The sequence below is a fragment of the Natator depressus genome, chromosome 2, assembly GCF_965152275.1.
Source record: "Natator depressus isolate rNatDep1 chromosome 2, rNatDep2.hap1, whole genome shotgun sequence".
NCBI classification, from domain to species: domain Eukaryota; kingdom Metazoa; phylum Chordata; order Testudines; family Cheloniidae; genus Natator; species Natator depressus.
Genome location: NC_134235.1, coordinates 58,049,465 through 58,067,823, shown reverse-complemented (window position 1 = coordinate 58,067,823; position 18,359 = coordinate 58,049,465). Strand labels below are relative to the sequence as shown.

Below are 18,359 nucleotides of genomic sequence, written 5' to 3'. Positions count from 1 at the left end.
TAGATAGTAATGGATATAAATTAGAAGCTAGGAATTATAAAAAATTGACAAGGGAAGCAAAGGGACAGAAGGAGAAATCTATGACCAGTAAAGTGTAAGGACAATAAGGAGGCATTGTTAAAGTATATTGGGAACAAAAAGAATTCTAGCAATCGTATTGGTCCATTACCAGTTGTAAATTATAGAATTATCAATAATAATGCAGAAAAGACAGAACTGTTCCGTAAATATTTCTGTTCTGGGGAAAAACAGATGACGTAATCATATCAAATGATAACATTCTTTCTTTTCCACCATTATCTCAGGAAGATGTTAAACAGCAGTTACTAAAGTTAGACATATTTAAATCAGCAGATATGGATAACTTGCATCCAAGAGTTTTAAAAGAGCAGGCTGAGGAGCTCGCTGGAACATTAATGTTGATTTTGTAATAAGTCTAGGAACACCAGGGAAGTTCCAGAAGATTGGAAGAAAGCTAATGTTGTGCCAATATTTAAAAAGGGTAAACAGGCTCACCTGGGTAATTATAGACCTGTCAGTCTGACTTAGATCCCAGGCAAGATAATGGAACAGCTGATACAGGACTTGATTAATCAAGAATTAAAGGAGGCTAATAACATTAATGCCAGTCAGAATGGGGTTTATGAAAAATAGATCCAGTCAAACTAACTTTATGTCTTTTTTGATGAGATTATAAATTTGGCTGATGAAGGTAATAGTGTTGATGTATTATACTTCTGTAAGGCATTTGAATTTATAATCACATTTGCTTAAAAAACGAGAAAGATATAAAATTAATGTAGCACACATTAAATGGCTTAAAAGGTGGATAACTGATAGGTGTCAATGTAATTGTAAACAAGGAATAATATCAAATAGGTATGTTTCTAGTCAGGTCCTGCAGGGATCTCTTCTTGGCCACATTCGATTTCACGTAATTATTAATGAGTTGGAAGAAAACATAAAAACATCACTGAAAAAGTTTGCAGATGACACAAAAATTGGGGAAGTGGTAAATAATTTAAGAGGATATGTCACTGATACAGAGCGATCTGGGTCGCTTGGTAAACTGGGTGCAAAAAGCAATATGTGTTTTAATATGTAAACATCTGTATGTGTACATCTAGGAACAAAGAATGTAGGCCATACCTACATGACGGGGGACTCTATCCTGGGAAGCTGTGACTCTGAAAAAAAGATTTGGGGGTCCAGGTGGATAATCAGCTGATCATGATGTGGCTGTGGCCAAGAGGGCTAATGCAATCTTTGGATGCATAAATAGGGGAATTTCAAATAGGAGTAGACAGTTATTTTACCTTTATGTTTAGCACTGGTATGACTGCTGCTGGAATGCTGTGTCCAGTTCTGGTGCTCAGAATTCAGGAAGGATATTGATAAATTGGAGAGGTTTTAGACAAAAGCCACATGAATGATTAAAGGATTAGGAAAGATGCCTTAAAGAGTATGTCTACACAGAAAATTAAGCCTGGGCTTGAGCCCCTAACCCCCTTGTTTCCACACACCAATTGTGTTAATCTAGGACTCGAACCTAGGGCTGCAGGACCCTGCAGGGCCCAAGCGCGTGTTAAGCCTATTGCTTTCCTGTGTGCACATGGCCCCAGCTTGACTTGGGTCCCGGAAGTCTTCTGGATGTATCCCATAGTTCCTTAGTCCTGTCTACGCTGACAATCTGTGATGCAATCTGTTGCACTCTGTTGCAAATGGAAGTCACACCTCCATTTGCAAAGGTCAGCCGCTCAGATCAGTGTTAACCCATTCTTCTGAAGATAATTAGGACATGAGTCTCCAGGGCTGTCAATCTATTAAAATGAAATCTTGCAATTCTTAATTTTTAAAATGGGGTGTTCAATGAAGGTGTTTTTGTTCTGTTGTTTTTATATATTTTTGTCTGTTTGTTTTGAAGTTTGACATAAAATGAAAGTGTCAGAGGAAAAACACACACCACTGGTTATGGAGCAGTGAATGTGCCCCCTCTGCACCCTGGAAGGCAGGGATAAGGGATCCCAGTGAGGCTGGCTTCCACTCGCCACTCTGACCGTGCACCCAGCCCAGGCACCCCTGCACATGCCAAAGGAGATCAGACTGAACATTCTGATATTTTCCCCTTTTTCCAGCACTTTCAAATTCAAATGGTGAAGCTGGCATGGTAACCTCCCCCGCCCTCCACTGGGAACTGTTTTGTAAACCTTCCCACACATGTGCTTTTTTGTTCAGATTGAATTTGGTGTTTCCCTAGCTGCTTCCATTTCCTGGTTAAAAACAGGATTTGTCATGTCTGAGGTACAATTCAGAACAACACCGGGGAACTATAGGCAATTTACCAGCATAGGGACTTTGCCTGTGGGAAGGGAAACATCCTCTTGGTAACTCACCCCCAAAGGAGTCTAGCTTGGTGTGCACAGGAAAGCCCCTCATTTCTGACTGTTGATGAGGTAGACAGTGGAAAGTGTATCCACTGAAGGATTCACCCACTCTTCATTCTCCTCTGGGAACTGGTATGAGGAACTGCAGTCACTTGGGGGGCTGGGGTGAAGGAAGAAATAGCAAATGAATGGGCCTGACTTCTGAGAGTTACCAGCTCTGGATAAAGGAGGTAGCTTCTGGCAATAGATCAGGAGCAGCTCTCAGGGAAAGAACTGTCCATGTTATTGCATGTCACTCTTAGTAGCAGCAGACCTATAGCCTGCTTCCTTGGTCCTCTCATCTCCTTCACTTCTGCCTCACAGATCCTGTAGTAACAGACTGGCCTTCTCAAACTAGGCTCTTCTAAGAAGGAGCATTTTCTTTCCCAAAGACAGTGTCCTGCGTTTTTGCCCATCAGTTCCAAGGGATTGCTATGAGTCCTGCCATAGACCAATGTCCGCAACTCCTGTATCCAGCCGGGAAGTGTAGCAGTATGGCGAACTACAAACATTCAAAAATCATGAGCCAAATCCTAAACAATGTGAAATTTGGCTTACTCATGAGATTCTAAAAAATTTTGGGTTTTTTAATTTACCTTCTGGGTTTTGACCATATAGTCCATTTTCAAACTTTTCTCTACAACCATGATTGCTAGAAACTTATTCAATTTAAATGAAAAGTAAGAGTCTCATATGATCACATGACTCCAGGAGCTGGGGCTTAAGAAAAACATCTAAAATCAGAAGAGTTGGCAACAGGGTCTGGGAAACACCTCATTTTAATTTAAAAAATATGAAACTATTAATATTGGCGGTTATTTTATCTGAATTTCAGACGTGCAACATCTTGACTCATACTAACACATTTTTATGTTGATGTGGTCCACAGTAAAATAGGACCCTTCATTCACATATTTATGCTTTTGAGATGAACTAGAAAATTGAGAGTGAAAAGCCAAAATTTCCCTGATGTATGTGCCTTTTTTCTCCTTCACAGCTTTTTTTGGGAAATACCTCAATGAATACAATGGCAGCTACATCCCTCCTGGGTGGAGAGAGTGGGTTGGATTAATCAAGAACTCTCGCTTCTATAATTACTCCGTTTGTCACAATGGCTACAAAGAGAAACATGGATTTGATTATGCAAAGGTATGGTCCAGACACATTTACCTTTGATTGATTACACCCAAAGAGTACATGTGTCATTTTCTCACAGTCATAGAATCAGATAATTTGAGATCAGTTTCTCAAATTTAAAGGTGCCATTGTAGAATGAATAAAAAGCTACAAAGGGTCTTTAATCTGGTCTCTCTCTCTCTCTCTCTCTCTCTCTCTCTCTCTCTCTCTCAGAAATGGGTGGCTCCATGTAAGAAAAAAGAATAAAGGCCGTTCTTGAAGAAAATATTGTGTCTTGTGTTGCTGATCTCTTATGTTAAGATGATGGTATAGCTGAGTATTGCTAGTTATTAGCCATATTAAGCAAAGCTTATCTGGCGCTGTTTTCCATTATACTGGGGGGGGCGGGGGAAGGAAATAGTGTGTCTGTGGTGTCAGGCTCTGGATATGAGAATGAGAATAGATAAGTGCAAAAAACAAGGGTTAGACAACTTCAGACTTTGTTTGCACTCCTGACAACATTTGGAATGTATGCCAAGGAGACCTGCCCACTGCAGTGAGATTTCTCAGAAGTGTGTAGGACTGGAAATTCTGTAGTTTCCAAATCACTTTATGCAAGCTGGAATTTCCTCAGAATGGAGCTTGTGGAGGATGATACAGATGTTGCAGCTGTAGTTTCTGACCCACGTAATGAGATTTCATTGGAAGCTCACAATAGCTGTTTCTGATTTCCCCACCCGTAGAAATTACATGACACTGATACAAAGTGTAAAAAAGAAAATAAAGAATACTGGTTAGTTATAAATTCCTTCCACATCCTCTGTGTATAGCAAGAATGTATAATGTTTACGAAAATAGGAAGAAAATTAAGAGAGCAATAACCCATTCAATGACCTCCTCTCAGGGTAATTCATTTTACCGGACTGAGATATCAAAAATTGCCAAAATACTGGTGCCCTGGTAGGTGACCAGATCATCATGGTTCCTATAAATAAGAAGTCAGTCTCTTTCACATCATTACAGGAGCATTAACATCTAGACTACTTTATCTGCTGTGTGAGAGAGGGGGGGATGGGGGAAAAGAGAGAGAGAGATTACAGCTGGTTGGCTTGTCCTAACACTGACATGCAAGGGACACAGATCCAGTCCCTCAGGCACTGCTTTTGCAGCTGTTTAGGGTCTTGAATCCACAACATGTGATTAGTCATGCCTGAAAGTGCTTGAAATTGCAAACATCATCTCCGAACTTTCTCAATGAAACTCACACTAGACCGCCAGGCCAACAAAGAATGCTTAGAGGTGGCAGGTGGTTTAATTTAAGTTTTCATCTTTTTTTCTTCTTTCCATTTCCTCCCTTTCCCTTGTAGACTTCCATTTGCCACCTTGGCTGCAGGTTAAGCCAGTTTATTAGCAAGTAACAACCTTAACCTCAGCAGCTGCAATTCTTTATGTTGTATAATTAAAAGAACAGACCCTGCAGGAATTCAAGTGCTCCCTATATTTATATGTTTAAATGCAATTTCTTTGATAAAGACATTCCTAGGCAACCATATTTTTTTAATATGTTCAGTATTGTAGCCTTCTCCCAGGTCGCACAGAGGCAAATCTATATTTTGAAGAAAGCACATAATAAGGACTTAGATATAAATATGAAATGATATTAGGTATGGGTGGTTTCTTGCACTTTGGTATCATTATGTTTTGTCGAAGAGCTTTATTAACAAAATTTAAGTAGTATATATCGGCTCTATTTTATGTGCTGGAAAACACCATGTTGCCAAGTCTGGTAATCATATTCAGTTAATACAACCTGTTTTATGGATAAGAGAGTTTTGCAAAATACACTCCCATCTAATATGCCTTCCTAAGAAAGTAATTAGTGCCTGGTGTGTTCTGTGTTCTTTATGATCATGTGCCTCTTTGAAGGTACGTTTTTACTTCCTGATCTAAGCGCTAATGATTGCTTGGTATAACATAATACTGTGATCTGATTAATGATGCACTTTGTAATTTTTATTTTGTGTTAAATGTATGTTACAGGACTACTTCACAGACTTAATCACTAATGAGAGCATTAATTACTTCAAAATGTCTAAGAGAATGTATCCCCATAGGCCCATAATGATGGTTATCAGCCATGCTGCCCCTCACGGCCCTGAGGATTCTGCACCACAATTTTCAGAGCTCTATCCAAACGCTTCGCAGCACATGTAAGTAAAATTTGGCTTCTGCCAACTCTGGGTATGTGTATTGCTTCTTATTGCTTTTCATGGAGATGCTGCAGGACCATACGTTTGAGGGATCTGTAGTGAGTAGCAAATATAACTCCTTTTTAGTCCAACTGTATGTTGTACTGTGCTTGTTCCTTTAGGGATGGACAATGCCAACTTTTACAATCGTGAGGAACTCTTTTCTCTGGGGAAGTGGTGTAAGACTAAGAGCTCTTTATTAGAGAAGTACAAGGTTCTTGGCCATTTTGTTAAGGCAGCTTCTTACAATATGTTGAAACAAGTAGACACTGTGAGAACCTTCTGCAAAGGTATTAACTCTTTCATGTTCCTCTAGGATATAGTTTTCCTGAGAGCTGGTTAACTGAATATGTTTGTTGTGGCAGCGTCCTTCGGCAGCTTTTGTGCAGATGTTCACACCAGGCTTGCTTACGGAACAGCAATAGCCTGGTTCCCAAGCAGCCTGTCAGTCTGTGTTTTTAAATAACATGCTGCTTATTATTTTTGGAAGGTGGTTCTACTGTTCTAATGAGTGTCCCTACTGGCTTTGGGTCCAATAAATTATTGATTAAAAGGTTTTGCATTTATCTGAGGAAATGAGGACACAGGTACAACGTCCCTTTTTGTGTGTTGTTCTACAGCTATATATTCTAATGTGTGCAAGTAGGCGATAGGCAGCAGCAGATCCAAATGAATTTATTTTTGTTTTAGATTATAACACAGGAGGAGTTCTGACTGGAACTCTCCTGTTCTAACCCCCTAGATAGGGATTACACATATTCTTTTCACAGTGTGAAGTACAGGAATTGTTCCAATTACCATCTGCCCTTTCATTCATGATCATGTGGACCAACTTAGACTCATAGAAGATTAGGGTTGAAAGAAACCTCAGAAAGTCATCTAGTCCAGGGGTTCCTTGATGAGGCCCCCTCAACATGCTATAAAAATGCGAGGGCCCAGCGCGGGCGGGGAACTTGGGGCTCCGGGCCGGGGTGGGACCTTTGGGCGAAGGCATAGTTTTACTTCTATTGGCGGAGGGGCAAGAGCTGGCAGGGCTTGAGCCAGCTCCTCACAGCGGGGTCCAGGGAGGGAGCGAGCGCCACCTCCACACCCTGACTCACTCAGGAGGCCACCCAGCCTGTCTGGGCTGTGGGGGGATGCAACCAAAAAATATAACTCAAAGAGGGGATTCAGTTCAAAAAGTTTGAAAATCGCTCAGGGTGCAGGGAGGGGGTAGCTAGGTGCTATGTGCATGCAGGGGGGTAGTTCAGGGTGCAGGGAGGGGGTAGCTGGGGCTGTGTCCAGGCAAGGGGGTAGCTCAGGATGCAGGCAAGGGATAGCTAGGGACTGTGTACTGGTAGGGGAGTAGCTCAGGGTGCAGGCAGGGCATAGCTATGGGCTGTGTATGAGTGTGGGGGGGGGGCTCCCAGTGCGGCTCCCAGCTTCATGGAGGCAGGGGGAGAGCGCGCTGGGGCTCCTGGCTCCTGGCTTGGGGTGGGGGGAGATTTGCCAGTTTCAGCCATGCATCGCTCCCGGCTTTGTGGTGGTGCTGGGGTGGGTGTGGGGGGCACGCTGGCTTTAGCCTATGTCTAGCAACTGTGGTCTGCTTTTTCCCAGACCCTTTGCTCTTTCCCTTCACTCTTTCCTGCATGTTTTTTTTCCCCTGTCTCTGAGTTTCCCTCCTCCCAGGAGCAACTACAGGCTACTTCACCTGCAGCTCCTATCTGCTTCCAACTTCCTGGCTTTATTCTAGCCCCTCCTGTTCCTCTTCTGCTGGGCTCCATCTTCAGTCAGGCTTTCAGTCTCTGGCTCTTCCCTAGCTGCAGCCTATCAGGTTAATTATCCTCATTTAACCTGCTCTGCGTTGTGTGGGGTGAACATCACATCACATATTCATTCTCACATTTGTCAGTAGTGCAAACCAAGCCCAAATGTTCATGGCTATATTAGGCAATGGGGTAATGCCTGCCTGCTTTCACAAGTACCGGTATTGTAAGTTCAGTTGTTTAGTACGCACTTTAACGGGAAACCAGTTCTTGAGAAGAGTTCTAGATATTGGGTTTGGAATTGGTGCTATCCTTCTGTGTTCTGAGGATACAATAAGACATTGTTCACAAGTTAATGGGGCAGATTCTCTCTACCCTTTGGCAGAGAGTAGTATAATTTTCACTCTTAACTATAGCTGGGATTCATCTTAGGGGAGGCTAGGAGGTGATACTGTTAGTTTTCCCTTAGGGATTGTGTTCAGCAGAGAGGCACTACATCAGCACATGTCCCTGTTGGCCTTGTCCTTCCTGTCCCTGGGATAACCAGCTCATTTTAGGATCTGTCCTGCCAAGTAGAACCCAGAGGGCAGGAAGTTTCTGCTGCTTTATCCTGTTTCTGAAGACTTTATGACTGCTTGTGTTTGGAGTCTGGGTTCCTTGGCTTGCATTGGTGGAACCAATGAAGTAAATAAGTCCCCAAGGTTTAACAGTAGAGGAACATAAAAAATCCTGTTTTGTTTTGTAAGGCCATTAGAAATGTTACATGAGCTATCTGAATAGGTGAAGCTGTGGATCATGGTTGTCCATTTGAAAATTTGCTTTGCTTTGAGTGTTTGTTCAAACTACTCTTCCTATTATCTGTATAGACTAGAAAACTGTGAAATCAAAATAGCTTTAATCTGCTAAGATGCTTGTTTTGGAAGCCAGAAAGCATGAATCAGGTGTGTCTCTTCCTGTCTACCTTGGTGGCCTGGATTTCCTGGCATCTTTGTTGTAAAGTGTTCCTTCTCTAGCTGCCACGAGAGAGAGACTTGGGTGGATTGTTTTGTATTTCTTGTGAATGACTGGGCAGGTTAAGAGTTCAGTCAGCAGACAAAGAAGTGAGACAAATTGAAGACAAACTGCCAATTTGGGTGCATGAAGCTACTAAATAGCTGGTTTCTATAGCAAAAGCATTAGCAACATGTTCTGACTAAAAGAAGGAAGCTAAGTGTCTCGCACAAATATGTGGCTGTCCCTGTGAAAACAGTGCAAGGGCAATAAAATCCCTCCTGCCTGGGTTAGTGTAACTTGAACGTTTAACCCTTGGGTTTTCTTCCTTGGTGGTCAAGCATCATTTGGATCGCTTTTGTCTGACCTTGGGTTACAACCATCTGACCTTCGATTTTGTTTTTAAAATGTAGTTGTGATATCGTGTTACTGTAATGCTTATCTCCAGAAAAGAAGGGAAACCAGGTCGAAAGCTGCTTGCTGGCTTTGCAAACTGAGCTGGAAGGTTAGAGATCAAAAATGCCTAGAGACCAAGAATTAAGTCTATCAGCCACATGCAAGAGGAGATTCTGTTTAATCAGACAGTAGTTTAAACATGCCCTTAAATTATGTATCAGTTCATTGCTGGTTGAGAGTCTGTATTGTTTGTTGTTTAAAATATTAGCTGTTTAAAGAAATAGAGGTATTTTTGATTAGGAATAAGCTATTGGGTCACATGTATGAGCTGCAGTATAGCTGCCATAGCAATATTTCCATTCCTCTTTGATTTTATATTTGTTTTTTTCTTTTGTGTCCTCACCTACTTGAGTGAAAGAAGAAAGTCAAATGCACACAGGTAGAAATTCTCATATTGTTTTTTAATCCTTTTTTGTCAAAAATATATATGGTAATATTGCCAAACCGAAAAGATGGATTTGCACACTGCTGTCATTTCACAGCGCTATCCTTCCACTTCCACCATACGAATGAACGCTCACACATTGAATGAAAACACTTCAAAAGACAAGCAAGACTGTGAAATGCTTGCTGTGAATCCTTACTACAAATGTTCACTTGTTAACTTCAATCATCTTCAATTTAAAGTGAAAATCAACCTTTCTCATATTCGATTCAGTAAAGGATGAAATCTTTTTTTATAAGTATGAAGAACACCATCTCTGGGCTCTTGGAATTTTTCCTAATCCATACAGTGTTTGCAGAGTTAAAAGAATTCCTTGAGTGTTGGCTGTTGTTTATCTATCCCATGTTGGCATGGTGGTCTTTTCTGAAAATATGTCATACTGCCACATCCATCCATCTACACTCAAAAAATTGTTTCCAGAGAATAAATTAGTATTCAAAAAGATTAAATACATAATGCAGGCATATGCGATTCTGCTGGCACAATGGATGTCAACCATTGTGAAGCTGGGTGGCTAGACTTTAGGAAATACTGTATTTAAATATGAGATTTACATATACAAAAGATGGCTCTATCCACGTGTCTGTCAGTTAAAGTGGAATCCTACTCCATGGCACAACCTAGCATTAAGGCTCTGACTTAGAGAATACTTTCTCTGGCTCCCATGAAAGTCTAAATTCTTAGTTAAACTAAGGCCATCTTACGCTTCTCTGGCACTTTAAGTCCCTTTTACCCTCCAGCGTAGAGTAGTCTTAGAACAACTGTGAATTAAGCCTGAGATGTTTATAGCAATTCTGAAAGAAAATAAAATTATATGATATAAACAAACTTTAGAAGTAAAAATCCACATTACCAAAAAATGTCAGAAATGGAAATCCAGAACATTTCTTGCTGTGTTGAATAAAAAATTTTCAGCCTGACAGAAGGACCACTGTCAGAATCTATGGTTGTCTGTAACCATAAGAAATGAATTAGTACCCCAAGAATGGCATTAATGGTTTCAGAAAAGCGAAGTGGTATACAAACCAGACGTTTTTAGGATTTTAAAACTTTATTTTTTAATTTTTTTAAAAGTGTAAGGTGCTGAACTGAGAGTTCAGGTGAGTGAAGTTTATTCACAATATGAGTGCAGCATGAAAAGAATCAACATAAGCTTCCCCCCAACATGACTCAGATGCTGACCTTCAGGTGTAATCTAGGTCTAGGGGTGAGGCAATGGTTCATTCTCCTTGCCCATTTAGTCATTGATATGTCTGCTGAGACTGTCAACAACCTGACAATTATGGTGGTCTTTTTTGTAATGTGGGCACTTATCCACTAGAAGCTAGACTGGGATCACAAAATTACTTCATATAGGGACAAATGAGTCTCACAAAACTGGGTGACTGGGCAACAAAATGGCAGATGAAATTCATTGTTGATAAATGCAAAGTAATGCGCATTGGAAAACATAATCCCAACTATACATATAAAATGATGGCGTCTAAATTATCCGTTAGATCCAGAAAGAGAGAGTTTTCTGAAAACATACATTCAATGTGCAGTGGCACTCAAAAAAGCTAACAAAATGTTGAAAGGGATAGAAAATAAGACAGAAAATATCATATTGTCTCTATATAAATCCATGGTACGCCCACATCCTGAATACTGCTTGCAGATGTGGTCGCCCCATCTCAAAAAAGATATATTGAAATTGGAAAAGGTTCGGAAAAGGGTAACAAAAATGATTAGGGATATGGAACAGCTTCCATCTGAGGAGAGATTAATAAGACTGGGGCTTTTCAACTTGGAAAAGAGATGACTAATGGGGGATATAATAGAAGTCTATAAAATCATGACTGCTGTGGAGAAAGTAATAAAAAAGTGTTATTTACTCCTCCTTATTTACTCCCTTCAGAAACACAAGAACTAGAAGTCACCAAGTGAAAGTTCTAGGCAGCAGGTTTAAAACAAACAAGAGGAAGTATTTCTTCACACAACGCAGAGTCAACTTTTCGAACTCTTTGCCAGAGGACGTTGTGAAGGCCAAGACTATAACAGGGTTAAAAAAAAAGGACTACATAAATTCATGGAGGATAGGTCCATCAATGGCTATTAGCCAGAGTGGGCAAGGATAGTGTCCCTAGCCTTTGTTTGCCAGAAGCTGGGAATGGAGGACAGGGGATGGATCACTTGATGGTTATCCTGTTCTGTTCATTCTCCCTGCAGCACCTGGCATTGGCCACTGTTAGAAGACAGGACACTGAGCTAGATGGACCTTTGGTCTGATCCAGTATGGCCGTTTTTATGTTCAGTGGCTCTTGTCACTACTACTCTGAGGCCTATTTGAACTGATGACCTAGACATGAATGACGTGGTCATCCAGTTCGTTGGAAACATCATTTTAAAAAAAGGATTGGAAGTAGAAATGTTGACATAAATTTAATTATTGGGATTTGTTTATTTATCTCCATAACTCTCTAGCCCTCTTGCAGCAGAAACAAGACTTTCTAAAGTAAAAAGGCAATTATGTTCAATGGGTATTGTGATACAGGAGGGCCAGGGAGCAGTGGTAGAGTGCTAGAGGGGAAATATATAAGGCCAAGGCTAATTAAGGCATGGTTCCCTGTGGACTAGGGAGGGTGGCTACAGGTTAATTAGAGCACCTGCACTCAATTAAGGCCCTGTCAGGAACCTAATAAAACCCCCTGCTTCAGGCAGTCAAGGAGAAGGAGGAAGGAGAGAGGACTGGAGCTTGGAGGTGTGCTGTGAGACTTGAAAGATCAGAGAACCGACGTAAGGGACACCCTGCCCCAGCAGGGGAGGGAGACTCCCTACCGCAGCATCTAAGGACCAAAGGTACCCCACCCAAGGGGGAAGAGGGTAAGAACCCGCAAGGGTTGAGAGGGGCTGGGGCTCAGAGTGAGGAGCAAACCCAGATCCCTCCCCCGCTTCCCTCCTCTACCACCTTCCCGGGCCACTAGCGGGGACCTCTGCAGCCCAAGAGCAGGAGCAAGGGGTGGTGTCTTAGCCCCCCTGCTAAGTAAAGCACAGGACCCACCATACTAACATTGGCCATCTTGTCACAGTATAAACTTCTCTATGCTGTATTCTAAGGAACTCAGTGTGGCAGATACCCACACACACACACTTCCAGGGTGCCACCTGATGTACTGGGGTGCCATTAAGCCCGCTTGTTCCACCAGCCTGAGCTTCCTCACCCTGTCCTGCTAAGCCAGGCCCTTGAGCCTCCTCTAGCACACACACAGGTAGGGCCACACCCAGCTGCAGAAAGACACAGACACTGAGATCAGATCAGCTCGGGAATTGCCCAGCACTCACTTAACTTACAAATGTAGAATTATGTACAAAAAAATAACTGCCTTCAAAAATAAAACAATGTAGAACTTTAGAGCCTACAAGTCCACTCAGTCCTACTTCTTGTTCAGCCAATCATTCAGACAAACAAGTTTATTTATATTTGCAGGAGATAATGTTGCCTGCTTCTTGTTTACAATGTCACTTGAAAGTGAGAACAGGTGTTCCCATGGCAGTGGTGTAATCAGCGTCGCAAGTTATTTACATGCCAGATTCGCTAAAGATTCAGATGTCCCCCTTCATGCTTAAACCACTATTCCAAAGGACATGCGTCCATGCCGATGACGGGTTCTGCTCGATAATGATCCAAAGCAGAGCAGACCAACACACATTCATTTTCATCATCTGAATCAGATGCCACCAGCAGAAGGCTGATTTTAATTTTGGTGGTTCGCGTTCTGTAGTTTCTGAATCGGACGGTTCCTCTTTTAAGACTTCTGAAAGCATGCTCCACACCTCGTCCCTCTCAGATTTTGGAAGGCACTTCAGATTCTTGAACCTTGGGTCGAGCGCTGTAGCTATCTTTAGAAATCTCACACTGGTACCTTCTTTGTATTTTGTCAAATCTGCAGTGAAAGTGTTCTTAAAATGAACAACATGTGCTGGGTCATCATCCGAGACTGCTATAACATGAAATATATGGCAGAACGCAGGTAAAATGGAGAAAAAGACATACAATTCCAAGGAGTTCAGTCACAAATTTAATTGACACTTTTTTTTTTTAACAAGCGTCATCAGCATGGAAGTATGTCCTCTGGAATGGTGGCTGAAGCATGAAGGGACACACAACTGTCTAGCATATCTGGCACGTAAATACCTTGCAATGCCGGCTACAAAAGTGCCGTGTGAACACCTGTTCTCACTTTCAGGTGATATTGTAAATAAGAAGTGGGCAGCATTATCTCTTGTAAACATAAACAAACTTGTTACTTTTAACGATTGGCTGAACAAGAAGTAGGACTGTGTGGACTGGTAGGCTCTAAAGTTTTATATTGTTTTGTTCTTGAATGCAGTTATGTAACCAAAAAAATCTACATTTGTAGGTTGCACTTTCACAATAAAGAGATTGCACTACAGTACTTGTATGAGGTGAATTGAAAAATACTATTTCTTTTGTTTATCATTTTTACAGTACAGATATTTGTAATCTAAAAAAATATAAAGTGAGCACTGTACACTTTGTATTCTGTGATGTAATAGAAATCAATATATTTGAAAATGTAAAAAAATCCAAAAATATTTTAATAAATTTCAATTGGTATTTTATTGTTTAACAGTACGGTTAAAAATGAGATTAATCGCAATTAATTTTTTGAGTTAATAACGTGAGTTAACTGTGATTAATCGCCACCCCTACTGGCGACCCTGTGGCACCTCAGAAACTGATAAAACACATTCCCTGCCTGAAAGAACTTAACATCTAAATAGACAAGAAGATACAATAAATGAGAGCAACAAAAAATGGGTAATAGGAAAAGAGGGAAGACTGCACAACGTTCATAAATATAAGGTTATGTAGTTACTTAGTTATCTCATAAAGCTTATCAAGATGGAGAGTTATTGTGCGGCAAGCCTGAATGGAAATCTACAACTCACCAGCTTGGTGTGTTGTAACTCATCATGTAGCAGAGGTGGTGCTAATGCTTAGGAGGTCCTAAGCAGGAATAATTTTTCCTCCCCCTTGCTGCTTACCCATCCCCTAAAAATTGCATTATTTCCACAAACCAGAAAATATACCAACACAACACATGCTAATTCTCTTGTTAAAAAGTCCACATTCAGTACGGTGAATGAGCGGTTTGGGACCATAAGCAGTTGCTCAGTCTGCTTATGGCTAGTGATACCAGTCCGGATGGACATTGCTGAAGTGCAATGAAAGTACCAAAGTGCAGCTGGTGCCCTGCAGATTTACACTTGGCCCTGCTGCGCAGTAAATCACTTTGTAGATAAGCCCATATGCATGTCACGAAGTAAAATATGTATTTCCTTTCCCCTCAATCTATTTTAAGTTACTTTTTTATTTGTATTGATAGTTAGAAATAAAATTATAGATTTAAAAATAAAACCTTTACAGTACTAACTCAGGAGTAATAGAAAAATGTATCAATGCTGTAAATAGACTGTTTTATTAACTCTCTTTTCCCCTCCCACCCCAAACTACAGCCAAATGGATGTTTAACCTTTAACTCACAGTATGTATACTATATGTGCAGTTTCCATATTGATTGCAGCTACTGTAAAGCAATATATATTTATACCAAGATGTATTTTAATATATTAAAGTGCCAGCAGTGCACAAATCATAAAAGAAGTTGTGTGCCTTTCATGAGGAGATTGCAATCTAAATAGGCTGTGCAGTTGGAAGCCTCGATGCTAATGGCACTAATTTAAGGACTTCGGAAATGTGCGCATTCAACAGGACTACTCATGTGTATACTTACTCATGTGATTAAGTATTTGTAAGATCACGGCCTTAAATAGTGAATTCTTGTTGCCTTTATGATGGGTTACCATTTTTCCTGACGTGGGGCAACATTTGTTGTTTAAAAATAGATGTCTGCTTTTCCTCATTGTTTTTCCAATGGTTAATCTTAAGTAAAGTAATGTGAAGGTTTGTTATCCACGTGCTCAGAGAATTTTGCTAAGCAATACATTTTAAGGCCTTGTGTATTAAATTGGCCGTCAATATTGCAAGCACAATTTTGCTTCCACAATTAAATGTAGGCTCAAACTTTTGGGTGCAATTGTCCCTTATATGTTACCCTTTGGACCTCCAGTGATGTGATTTGAGGGTCAGTTAAGCATTTAAATGGATGTAATAATGGACTAATATAATAAACTAATTGCTCCCATATTTTAATTGGAGGCCATTTATGACAATTCAGGTATGTTTACAAGGTGTCTGTCCATTGTTTCTTCAGTCCACGCATGCAGTACTCCTACCCCAGTTACATATGTGTATGAAGTAGAGAGTAAACAGCAGTTTTTGATTGCTGTATCTAATAGGGTTTATTAAATAGCAGAGATACTAAGTCTGCAGTGCTGTGCTAGTATTTGTGAATTTTTCCATTGTAATACATAATTACATAAAGAATATGTTTGCTCGTTGCTGAGTGATAAGATGACTCCAAGCTACAGTTAAGTCAGCCATGCAATGACCACCAGTTGTGCGGCCAAGAAGGAGAGCAGGCGGCTGAGGTAGGCTTTAAGTCTCCTGTTCCCAGATCCATTGTCAGAAGCATCCTGCTTATAATGGATACTCTTTAACAGCAGCGCTCCAGGGATTAGTGGTAGAGTTAAAACCTTTCATAAACACTTTCAAAATGTATTTTTAATCTCTGGGTGAAACAGGAGGTGGTTACAAAATGAGGTGAATTTGTCTTCTAGACAATTTGTGGAGCAGCACTAGAATTGGCATTCTTTGAAATATGCAATGTTGATGGCTGATGGAGAAACACAAAACAGGGATTTTAAAAGGAGAGGAAACATATATAATGAAGAGACAAGGAAAAACTTAGAATGCCCACCATCTACTAAAGTTTCATGTTCAAAGTGAAATAGGTTATAACTATATTACTTCCTGTGCCAGACTACTCATAAGTAGCTCTAGGTTCCCACTCAGGGCTCTCCACCACTTTACATCATGGGTGGAATATTTGTGAGTACTTACTAAAATTAACCAATTAAAATCAGTTTATTATCCCCTCCATTTTATTGGCCATCGCTGATTACAGCCCTCAGTGTTGAACTGAGATCTAATTCTAAACTTCTTGAATGTCATTGTCTTGCCATCAGTTGCCATGTTTCTAATCTTCCCTTTTTGGATAAGGTTATTGAGAGTAGTATTGTGAAGCAATTCAGGTGTCTAAAATCCACTGATTTCTTTGATTCCTTTGAGTCTTGCATTCGACCTGCTTATGGCCTGGAGACTGACCTGAATATGTTGGTTGGTGATCAATGGGCACTAGTCGGGTATCTTAATTGTTTTAGATTTGTCACAATCTTTGACACCACTGAGGTTTTGCTTGCCTGTTGGACTTGGCAAGGCTATGCTTGAGTGACTCTGTGCTTTCCTTTTGGTACTGGCCCAGAGTGGGACATTGGGCAGTTGCTCATCTCAAGGTCACTCTTTTCTGGACTAATACATAGCTGATCAACAAACAATAAATCATTTTAACTTCTATATGTGTGTCCAGGGACAGAGTGATGGGTGTATTTGACATGTTTTTTAAAAAAAACCAAGAAAAATGAAAAAAAAAGGACGTGCTGGCCACCCTTCCCGCAGCCCCCAGTGGTCTGGAGCGGCAAACCGCAGCCAGTGGGAGCCGCGATCAGCCGAACCTGCGGACGCCGCAGGTAAACAAACCGGGCTTACCCTGGCGGGCCACGTGCCAAAGGTTGCCGATCCCTGATCTAGACCACACAGTGTTTCAAATCGGTATCCATTCCATAGAGAAGCTAAGAAACAAGTCATGGAGACTGAACTATATTCTGACCACTCCAGGTCAAAATTGCTCTGGAACACTGGTTGGGCAGTGTGGGAAATTGCTCATTTCTTCAAACTATATATACACTGGGATGACTTTCTTCACCAGGGCTGTCATTCTAGTATGATTTTTAATATATATGTATAGACTTTATTATACTTGACATGAACAGACACGAAAATCAGGCTTTCTTTAGTGTGTGAAAAATGCCTGCTAATGAAGTGAGCTGTAGCTCACGAAAGCTTATGCTCAAATCAATTTGTTAGTCTCTAAGGTGCCACAAGTACTCCTTTTCTTTTTGCAGATACAGACTAACACGGCTGCTACTCTGAAACCTGCTAATGTATGTATCTCTTTCTGCAAGATATATTTCTGCAGTACAGAGAGAGTTATTTGTATTTCTCTCTCTTTAAAGAACTTAGTCGCAGTATCATTTCTCCCTAAAACTGTCAGAATTGATGGAAGGGGGTGTGGTTCGTTTATCTCATCTCTAGCTAAAGAGTTGGCGTGGTGCCAGAAATAGTTGTTCTCTACAGATTGCTAGAGATATGGAAGGAGAGGGAGGAAAAATCCCCATGTTTCTGATGTTTTACATGTGTGCTGTATGTGTAATGTATGGTTTAAAAAAAACTGCCAAATTAGATATATTAAACATGTAATAGTTATTTTCATCATATATTTAAACTAGTAAAAATATGCCCATATGTATTCAGTATGTGTAACAGATATAAAATTAATTTGGTTTCACATTACATGCATTTTTTCAATTTAATGATGGATTGATTCAAGATTACATAGTGAAATATGTAACATAATAAAATGCAATAATAAGGAAAAGTGAAAAGAAAAAGAAAGGGTAAATATTTAAAAATATAAATTAAGGCCCCGGTCTTGCAAATGACTGCATCACATAGGGGAAGGGGACTGAACTCATCAGGAGCAGTGATCAACAAGTTGGTAGAATTACAGTACATGGATTTTGTTTCTGTTTTTAATTTTTAAGAGGCAGATGAGTTTGTTGTATATAAAATAGGGCTAATGGGACTAATGAGCTGCTCTGACACACTGGATATTGCATGTTTAATTTTTTC

The 18,359-nt window shown here is 40.5% G+C and overlaps 1 protein-coding gene across 8 annotated transcripts in view; it reads left to right on the top strand.

Moving 5' to 3' along the window:
- The window catches only part of SULF1 (sulfatase 1), a 178,097-nt gene that overhangs the window by 94,621 nt on the left and 65,117 nt on the right, over window positions 1-18,359 (top strand). For all 8 annotated transcript variants that reach the window (XM_074944260.1, XM_074944257.1, XM_074944254.1 and 5 more), the window contains 2 exons: window positions 3,421-3,572; window positions 5,580-5,749. In XM_074944260.1, coding sequence (XP_074800361.1) covers window positions 3,421-3,572; window positions 5,580-5,749 — 322 coding nt within the window. The remainder of the gene's footprint in view (window positions 1-3,420; window positions 3,573-5,579; window positions 5,750-18,359) is intronic.